At 43.6% G+C, this 10,788-nt stretch overlaps 1 protein-coding gene across 1 annotated transcript; it reads right to left on the bottom strand.

Annotated features, from left to right (window-relative positions):
- DEXI (Dexi homolog) lies at positions 1-10,720 on the bottom strand. Its single transcript, XM_082772803.1, has 2 exons — positions 9,942-10,720; positions 1-636 (listed from the first exon to the last, which is right to left on the bottom strand). The coding sequence occupies exon 1, from the start codon at positions 10,337-10,339 to the stop codon at positions 10,058-10,060; it is 282 nt and encodes a 93-aa protein (XP_082628929.1). The 5' UTR covers positions 10,340-10,720; the 3' UTR covers positions 1-636; positions 9,942-10,057.
- Positions 10,721-10,788: the final 68 nt, after the last annotated feature.

Genomic DNA, 10,788 nt, shown 5'->3' with positions numbered 1-10,788 from the left:
AGGTCAGTCTTTATTGTATTGCTTTCATATCTGTACATAGGAACATGAGCTTAAACAATCTCCAAAGTATCTGGTTAGATAATCTGACATATAAAATTCAGTGTCTGATCTATTTCAAAGCTCATGATTAAAATAAAATATCTTGATAGCACAGCTCTTGCCATAATACTACCCTGAACAGAACCTTCTTGAAGCACTCCTGGATATATTCCCCTGAGAGATCACTGATCCGGAACTACTGGCTGGTCTAGTTTTCAATGTGCAATTGCAAAACTTGCTTAAGCAGTATGTAGAGCGTGTCCATTTAGATGACATGGTATTTATTCAAAAGTTTATCAAAACTGAGTAACATCTTGATTTTCTGTTGTAAGAGAACATAGCTTACATTACTTGTTCACACAGTCCATCCCAGAATTACCTATGGAAGCCCAGAACTGTACGTGAATCACTGCAGGTCAGGTAGTGCACACTCAAGAGGCAATGACCATGGGAAAAAATCACGGCTGACAAGTTTTGATAACAACTCTTCTTGTTGTCCCCTTGTCCTTCTTTTCATCTCTACATTTCAGAGTATAGTTTCTTTCCATAACTTGATCCATTAACCTGGTCATAATCCATTTCAGGTGTTTAATGCATCTGTTTAAAAAGAAACACATAACAAACACAGAGTAACCCACTAGACCTGAACTGAACAGAGAAGTCAGTGTTTATGTTAGATACAGCACCGTGCTGTTTCTTATAAATAAATAAATAAATAAAAATCCAAATTTTCATGACCATGGATAGTAATTATTTGAGAAGTAAGGGCCTGATTAACGTTTCAGTGAAATCCGTGTAACAGTTCCTGTTAAAGAGCACATCAGTCCTTAGCGTAATTTTAATGTAGGCATGAAGCTATTGGTTTGAGGGGTATGAGAACAAGCAGTCAACCACAGTCCATCAGGTCAATTAGTAAGGGCTGCTCCTAGGAGAGCAACCAGGCTTGACATGCCGGGGAATAGACTATTTTATGCTAGGTTTGATATCACTTTACATATCTCTCACTAAAAACTGATTTTTGAATCGTCTATATCTTCTTAATGACGCTGTTCCTTAGGTGGTATAATTGTGTTAATCATGCGCTGCTTACATTTGACGCAGCCTCTGATTTTGGTCACTTTCTCTTTTTCTTTCTCTAGAGTCACTTTGTTCAAAGCATTTTGGATCCACCAGTAAGTAATTTATAGAGTTAAGTAACATGTTGGAGCAACTTCTTGGACTAACTGACAAGGAAAATTGCTACTGTTTTGCTTTATCGCAGTGTACCTTATTTACCTTGGTTGGTTCCAAGTATCTGACAGGTATTAAGAGGTGATTTTTACCATCATCAGAGCCTGAAAAAGCCTTCTTCAAGCCGAACCAGAGCTGTGGATGTGCTGGACAGTGGTGACAGGACCCATTTGGTCCTGTGATCTTACAGGTGACTTTAACACAGAGCAGGATGGTGCAGCTCAGAGTGGGGATGAGTCTTTGTCAAAGAAGAGTTTTGGGGGTACAGGAAACCGAGAGCAGGTCCCTGGTAGCCAGCAGTTCAGGAGAAGATCTGTGCTCTGCAGAACAAGTCTCTGGAAGGACAGCTCTTCCCTCCTTCCCCTCTTACAGATCTTATAGGCCTCCTGCACAGCATGTAAAGGCAGGGGACCCTACACAGTAAAGATGTTCATCTGGTTGTAAAATGGGAGTTTGTGGTACAAAGCTGTAGCTGGGGATCTTAACGGGCGTTCTAACAGATCTGCTTTACATCATGGAGCAGACCATCATCTATTCACAGATCATGGAGCTCTCTGAATAGGCTCTCACTGGGCTGCAGGGCAAAACAGCCTCTCTCCTGGTCACTTTCTGTGCTTGGCGTGGTGGCTCAGCAGGTCATTTTGCCCTGCCAACCCAGTCCTCTAGCACACGGGTCCTGAGGCAGAAAGATTGCCATGAGTTCAGGTGCAGAAGACAAAGCAGACTCTGTGAGGAGTCTGAATGAAGAATGAAATGCAATTGTCACATGTTCTAGATGAGCATGGAGAGACTGAGGAACATGGTATCGTTAACAAATTAATTACAGAAAGCTGTAAAGCAAACAGGTTCACAGAATCACAGAATTTCTAGGTTGGAAGAGACCTCAAGATCATCGAGTCCAACCTCTGACCTAACGCTAGCAGTCCCCACTAAACCATATCCCTAAGCTCTACATCTAAACGTCTTTTGAAGACTTCCAGGGACTCCACCACTTCCCTGGGCAGCCTGGGCAGCCTGTTCCAATGCCACAGGTTGACACAGGGAGAAAGGTTCTTTTATGGATTGAAAGCGTATGAAAAGATTGAAGTAAAGAACAGAGCTTGATAGGAAAGAAGTCAGTAGCAGGGTATGCCAGAGAACAGTTTTTATTCAACAACACCATTAGTAGGCCAGAGAAGAGAATGAACAGAGAAACCTCCACGACTGCAGAAAATAAGCTCTTGCAGATATTCAGATGATGATAGCAAAGAACCCCAGAAGGACCTCATGACGTCGAATGGGCAAAAGGCTGCAGGTGACTTTACTTAACGGTAATATAATGCAATTACAGACAAATACTTTGCACCTGCCTACATGATGCAGAAGTTGTAGCTGGCAATTACAACTAATAATCACTACTGACAAGACCCTGAAGTCCCTATCTCAGCAGTGGCACCTAAAAAAAACACTGCTAAAAAACTTTGGGCATCATTATGAAGGATAGTGAGAACAAGAAAACAAGAGCCATATAAAGCCATTGTGTGCCTACATCAGGAGCATTATGTGCACTTCTGGTCCTGTATTTCAAGAAGTGGAGCAAAGAAGGTAAAGATAAGAACATCTGAAAAGATCGAGGGAAGGGAGGGAGCAGCTCATCTCAGTCTTAAGAGGTAGAGAGAAGGAATTGGAAAACAGTTGCTAAAGGGCTGGGCAGCAGTGTGCCCTCTAACATCCCTGGTTCTTCCATTGTGGAGTATGAAAAGTACAAAGGGAACAGGCTGCAGATTTCAGTCATATTTATGTGTGGTCTCAAATGGCATCTCCTGCCAGTGTCAGAGCTGGAACATGAAGCCAGGTGATTTTGGTCTGACTCATCACAGCACTTCCTATGTTCCTGTTTGCTACCTAGTAGATACTAAGACATGAACACAGAACACTTGTGTGTCCATGAGGCCCTTCTATCAAATGTTAATCAGCTGCAACACCCTGCTAACAGTAATCATATATGCTCAATATCCTTATTTATTGTCCATATTTCTTAAACTAAGGGGAAACAGATGTTCTAATGGGTTACTCACTTGAAGTTTATCTGATCGCTTTCCAAACTCAACTAAAACCAGCAGATAGTTCAGACATTGTTAGTGTTCTGCATTGTGGATTGAAACCAAGGCTGACTTAAAAATAGCACTGCAAAATGTATTGGGCTTCCAAATAAAAGCATAAAGCTAACTGAAGTTTCAAATAATGCCGCAGGGTTGCTAGTCCCAGACAGTAATTTGTAGTGGCAGATATTAAATGGTGTGTGAATGATACACTTGACCAGGATATTCAATCTTGCCTTTCTATTCTGCCAGTTAGAAGCCTGTTCTTCAAATTTCATGTGAACCTAATTCTTAACAGAAAACTTCCAAAATTTCCCTAAAAATGGAAAACAAAAAGGCTAGCAACTCTTTTTTCAAATTTCAGATCCAACAGCTTAAAAACCCTTGTAAGCATTTAATAATGCAGCTGTTAGAGCACAACTCCAGCATTAAAAGAAGAAACTCAGTCATGGATTTGGGCTGGACCAAAGGAAACGCAGTGACTCTGTTCTGCATCCTGACATTGTCTGCCATCTATTTCATGACTTCCCAAAAGAATGTGTTTCTGATACCACCTCCTGTTTGGGCTGTAGTACCTGAGCAAGCCTTGGCTCTTTTCTTCTGGCCCTTCAAAAACTAGTCTTACTTCAAAGAATAAATAGTCTTAGGTCACTTACTAGAGCTTTACACAGCGATAAATCATTTGTGCATATGATTATTTTCCATTATATCTGTACTTCCATATATGGGTCCCATTAGTCTCTGCCTGTATTATCACGGTTGGATGGAGTATACAACTCCCCCAGAAGAGGAATCAGGTTCTCTGCCTTCTGAACAGAACATGAGTGACCAAAACCCTCTTCTCCATGTGCTGTGCCAAAGGAGAAAAATGCTGTTTAGCAATAGGGAAGAGATGCCCTTCCCAGGCTGTAGGAAAGTTCATCCATAGCAGGTGACCTTCCCCATAGCAGGTGACAAAACTGATGCTTCTCAGTGCCCATCTCCAGCGCCAAGAGTGAATTGGTTGGTCCACAGCAAAAGAAGAGTCTGAGCAGTGGGACTTCTCTCAGCCACTGGTTGCAGCTGAATTTTTCCTCCCCATTTCCACTGGTCCCACTCCACTCAAAACCCTTCTATCAAGCCTCAAAAGGGCAGGTTCTTAATCCCCTAATATCTGATACAGAGAGTATCATTCAAATTCTTCAAATATTTTTTCCCAAGCTTGTGGCCAGACAAAACACTCGAGCTTGCATAACTGGAAAGAGAGAGACAATATGAAAGTTTCCTTGAAGAAATGGAAAGACTTAGCTATTTCTGTGCACTATCTAATTCTTTGGGACACTTGTACTCTGTATTAATTACAATCATCATGAAGGAAGAAATACAAAGAGTTGGAATGGTCAAGTATACATCCTAAACTTTTCTAAACAAATTATTCTTCTGTTTTAGGATTGCTAGTTGCCATCTGACTAATAGCATTTTGCTAGTTCTCTGGAGGAAACAAACACAAAGAATTATATTGAATTCATTTTTTAATTCCTTTGGCAGCTTAAAACTAGTAACTGGATATTATCACCTGCTATTAAAGCAAACTGATTAAACTTCATTTTATAGAGAAGAACTAAAGAAATTAGATTATAAAAAAATATTTAAAATCACCTGTGGCTGGGGGTTTTAACAAATTAAATACTCAGACCTTAAGTGTTTCTATCTTAAGCTAAATGCCTCTTCTTTTTCTGTGCCTTATTTTAATTCATGTTATTAACAGCAGCTGCTAGAAAACTTTATAAAAAATCTGCCTGCTCCTTTGCATTATATTACCAAAGACATTTGATAGAAAATCACTTAGGACTGTGCCTGGCTATGGTTAACGAGGTTGAATGGCTAGTTCATTAGTTAACCATGATTTTGTCTTTCTTCCATCTAGGATGGAACTCCTGTTAAGAACAGCTGGAGTACAATAGCCTTTACAACAGAGCTGCCAGGCAAGTTTGAGCATTCAACTTCTGTTAATTTTAGTAATGCCTAAGAGTTTAAAACACAGTTCTAAAAATTCCATCTACTGCTCTTAAACCTGTCATTACTATAACTGATAACAAAATGGACAAATTGTGCATATCATGAAGTCAATGAGTCACTTTTTTTTCCACATGAAGATTTCTACAAATAAGGGAAGAACCCAGTGAAAAATTAAAAGGAAAAAACAAAAAAAAAAAAAAACAAAACAAAAAAAAAAAAAAAAACAAAAAAAAAACAATCACTGCTCATTATTTTTACAATTCCAAATCAGGAGCTGGTTTCTAATACATTTATGTGCATCTAAAGCACTGCCAGTGATAATGTTCTTCTGATCTGTTCCTTTATGTGGCATTCTGTTTTAGAAATGGAACAGAGACATAAGTGTGTTAAGCTCATAGAAGCCACCAGCGGAGATGAAGGAAGGAGTCCAGCATGCTTCCTTCCCTCTCCACTGGGCCGTACTGCCTCTTACATATGCTGAACCTTCGTTTCCATTTGGCACTATTTGATCAGCTAGTGAGTACAGCTATTTCTTTGACTGATTCAGGATTTACATGTTGGCAAAGAGCAGAAGTGCTGAGTCAGAAGCTTTTGAGTGCTGGATTCTGCTCACTAAAGGCATACATCAAAATTTACCTTGATAATTCCAGTATTTCCTATTTGGTTTTCATTATTGATTACTCCTGCTCATTTTCTTTCTGATTAGAGTACTTTGTGATGAGTCACATCTGATTTTAAAACAGTACAAAGAGAACAGTCATACAACCTTATTCCAGGAGACTTCAAATATAATGAAGAATCTGGCACACTCAAGCTAAAACAGGAGATGACATGAGTAAGCTCAATTCTGCTGAGGTTACACAAATAGAATTCTCCATTTGAATAGGATAGGAAGCTTCTTTGAGCTGCTTAGTTGTCTATCTTCAACCTCTGCCACCAATTATGCTTAGAACAGAATTTTGCTCCTTTTGGGTTTATTCAGCTGAGGTTTTCATTGCAAGAGAGCAGAACTTTTCTGATCTATATGCTCTTTGATACTAAATAAGCCTTTCCACACTGCGCAGAATTGCCTCTTAAGGTTTTCTCCCATTGTCTCTCTGTTTGTGCATGCCATTCACCTCCTGGGTGGAAGGCAGCACTTTCTAAAAGCAAGGAGTACACTTGCAAGGTTTCAGCTAGGGCTAATCATAGCTTTTTAGTTGTTCTCGATAATCAGTGGTGAGTCACATGAAGAACACTACTCTTACACTTTATGCAGTGAGTGATGCCTATATATTTCTAATCTCTCCTTATAAAACTAAGACCCACTCTTCCTGCAGTGTCTGATGAATCCTCAGTACTTCTGGGTCGAAGCAAACATGGCAAGCCTCCCTAAGCCTATGGCTTAACATGGGGAACTGGTGGTGACAAATGTCACAGAGCTGTGACAAACTCTGTAACCAGGATATTAACACAAATTCCTTTCCATGGTGACATGCTGAGTCTTTGCCTTGTGGCTAAATAATTATGCAATTTGTGGCCTGGTTGCCAAACATATAATTAAGTATATTAATAGATGGTTGACACCATTCCTCACAACATTCTCCTCAAGAAACTGGCTGCTCGTGGCTTGGACTGGCGTACACTTCATTGGGTTAGAAACTGGTTGGATAACTGGGCCCAAAGAGTTGTGGTAAATGGAGTCAAGTCCAGTTGGAGGCCTGTCACTAGTGGCGTTCCCCAGGGCTCAGTACTGGGTCCGGTCCTCTTTAATATCTTCATCGATGATCTGGATGAGGGTATCGAGTACACCCTCAGTAAGTTTGCAGATGATACCAAGTTAGGTGTGTGTGTCGATCTGTGCGAGGGTAGGAAGGCTCTGCAGGAGGATCTGGATAGGCTGGACTGAGGGGCTGAGGTCAACTGTATGAAGTTCAACAAGGCCAAGTGCCTGGTCCTGCACCTGGGGCGCAACAACCCCAAGCAGAGCTACAGGCTGGGAGATGAGTGGTTGGTAAGCTGCCAGGCAGAGAAGGACCTGGGAGTGATGGTGGATAGTTGGCTGAATATGAGCCATCAGTGTGCTCAGGTGGCCAAGAAGGCCAACACCATCCTGGCTTGTATAAGCAGCAGCATGGCCAGCAGGGCTAGGGAAGTGATTTTCCCCCTGTACTCGGCTCTGGTGAGGCCGCACCTTGAGTACTGTGTTCAGTTTTGGGCCCCTCGCTACAAGAAGGATGTGGAGGTGCTTGAGTGAGTCCAGAGAAGGGTGACCAAGCTGGTGAGGGGTCTGGAGAACAAGTCTTACGAGGAGCGGCTGAGGGAGCTGGGCTTGTTCAGCCTGGAGAAGAGGAGGCTCAGGGGTGACCTTATTGCTCTCTACAGGTACCTTAAAGGAGGCTGTAGCGAGGTGGGGGTTGGTCTGTTCTCCCACGTGCCTGGCGACAGGACAAGGGGGAATGGGCTAAAGTTGTGCCAGGGGAGGTTTAGGTTGGATATTAGGAAAAACTTCTTTACGAAAAGGATTGTTAGGCATTGGAATGGGCTGCCCAGAGAAGTGGTTGAGTCACCATCCCTGGAGGTCTTTAAAAGACGTTTAGATGTTGAACTTAGCGATATGGTTTAGTGGAGGACTGGTTAGTGTTAGGTCAGAGATTGGACTAGGTGATCTTGGAGGTCTCTTCCAACCTAGACGATTCTGTGATTCTGTGAAATAAAGTGCAGCAATAGCATGTTTTTTGTTCTCTAGTATTTATCTAATATCTCTAATCTAATACAATTGATCTAACTTAAAAGATTTGTGATTTGATTCTCAGTGGAAACAATAATCTAACATGCCAATTTCCAAACCAAAGGTCAAGGCTACAGTTAGTCCTTGTGCAGAGCTCCATCACCTCAAGATGGAGCATGGGCTAAGGCTTACTTCTGAGCTCTGTGAAGGCATTTGCATTTCCACATATAGAGGTGACATTGTTTTAAATTGAGAATATAGAGTAATTTGCAGAGCTTCTCATCCTATTAACATGAAGGCAAATTTTAAGATGCCCATATACATGCATTGAACAGAATTGTGCCTGATCCTGTGTTGTATTGAACTGTGTAGCAGGAAAAATCCACAGAGTAAGCTTTATGTGTGTTGTTCTCCTTAGGTCTTCCTGAAAACTATATGCAGCTCATCATAACAAATCCTAGTCAGCATATAAGTGATCCCTTAATCCCTTACTAATTGTTAGTATTTTTAATTATTTTTTAATATTTTTCATTAGATTACATTGGAGTTTTAAGATCTGGGGTTTGGGAAAAGGTATTTTTGGGTAGCAAAGGGTTAGGACTTTTTGCACCAAAGGTTTTGCTTAAATTTCCATTATTATGCACTTCTTTCCTGGAAGACAGGAGATACTGGTTTGAATGGTACTTAGGAAGACTTTTGAATTGCATTGTCTGTGTTCTGAGCCTGGATGTTATATGCCCAACTGAAAAGGGAGAGGAGGAGACAGCTACAAGAAGTAGCCAACAGTGTCGTGCAGGGAGTTGAGTTCTGCTACAGATCTTTGGGACTGCCAAAAATTATTCTAACCCAGTAGTCTGGGATGGACCACCAAATGTGTGTACACACACTTTTATTTGTAATAACTGTTTGTGGGGGAATTTCTTCAGTAGCAGCACAAATCTTTTCTCCCCATGCTCCCACTTGCCTTTGACCAAGCTTTGCTCAGATGTGTTTGTGCAATCAATATTAATCCAACACCACCAATTTCCATTTTATATGTTCTAAACTATTGATCAAAAACTGCTACCATTGCTTTATATGGAATCTTAACAGAAATATTTAGGAAGATAGTTTTAACCTGTATGATGGACAGTATTACAGAAAAGGTTTTGTTTTGTTTTTAAATTGGAAGATTGATAAAAATAGCTTGATGTCACATGGTATTTGTATAATATGTTCACCAAGGTTATGTCTGCAACCTTAGAACAGAATTTCTTATTTCCCTATTTTCAAACAGAAAGTTAAAAAGGTATCCTAAACTGATTTTCAAACTTACAGCCAATATTTTGCTAAGAAATTATACTGGCAGATTTGCTAACACATTTTTATTTAAACTGTGAATGTTTTCATTAACATACACTTGGCACAGAGTGTCCCAGCTGGAAATACTGATTCGCTTCCCAACTGCATTTCAGTGGTTTAAAACGCCAAAATCCTTACAACGTTCCCAGGCTTCCAACATCGCTCAGAAGTACAGAACAAATTGATCAAGCAAACCCTGAGGCTGCGATAAACGTGAGAACGGTCAGCTGGGTGGTTTCATGTTATCTAAGTGCAGTTATTAAAGGGCGGCTATTTAAAATGTGTTTATGAGCAGTGTGTGACCTCCGGTGTATGGGTAAATACTGCCCTGCGTTATCACTTCCATTCGGCGCTGCTCTAAGACCCGATTAGCGAAGTTGTTGCCCGGCTGCAAACCCCACACGGGCAGGAAGAGCCCCGGGGACGTGCAGTCCCGGCCCCCAGCCCGCTCCGCGCACCCGGCAGGGCGGCGGGGCTGTTCCCTGTGCCCGGCCCGGCCCCGGGAGCCCGGCAGCCGAGAGGAGCCGGCGGCAGTGACTTACTTGCCCTGCGAGCCCTCCGTTTGCTGCCGGCTCCCCTGCGGCGTCCCGAAGGGCAGGGGCCGCTCGGGTGGAGCGGGGGCATCCCGGGAAGCCCGCTCCGCAGCCGCCCCGGGGCGTCACTCCAGGTAGCCGTCAAAGACATCCAGCTCGCCGTCCGTCTCGTAGAGCACGGAGCCCGGCTCGGAGAGCACTCCCAGGTCCAGCAGAGCCTGGTCCACGTCCTCGGGCAGGAAGACGATGCCCACGTTGAGGACGATATACTCCATCAGGAAGGCATAGTACAGGATCAGCACGTTGACGAAGAACAAACCCACGTAGAACATATAGGGCAGCGCCAGCAGCGCATGGAAGGCCCAGGACTCCAGCGCATCCAGCCGTGCCGACACAGCGGCGGGCATGCAGCTGTGGGGGGCCGCGCTCCGCAGCCTCGCCGGGGGGGCAGGGGGACGAAGGGGGCGAAACGCCGGGGCCGGAGCCCGATGCGGACCCCGCAGAGAGGCCGAGCCCGGCGAACCCGGCTTGAGCGCGGTGCCGCAGCCCTGCCGCTGGCAGGAGGCGCTCCAGGGGAAGCCCCGGCCCGGCTGCCGCAGTCCCGCCGCGCCGCCCGCCCTCCCGCTTGGCGGCTCGGCTCGGCGGGCGCGCTCCCGTGCGCAGGGCCGAGCCCAGGCCCGCCGACACGGCCCGGCCCCAGTGCTACCGCCCCCGGGGACCGAGGGGCGCCCCCGTCCCTCAGCGGCGCGCAACGAGGCGCTGCCGTTCGTCAGCAGGGCTCCGCCGGTATCAAAGTACGATCAAAGACACCACTACAAACTTTTTTTTTTTTTTTTTTTTTTTTTTTTTTTTTTTT

This window comes from Aythya marila, assembly GCF_965140915.1.
Source record: "Aythya marila genome assembly, chromosome: 15".
NCBI lineage: Eukaryota > Metazoa > Chordata > Aves > Anseriformes > Anatidae > Aythya > Aythya marila.
This window is presented reverse-complemented; position numbering and strand designations above follow the sequence as displayed.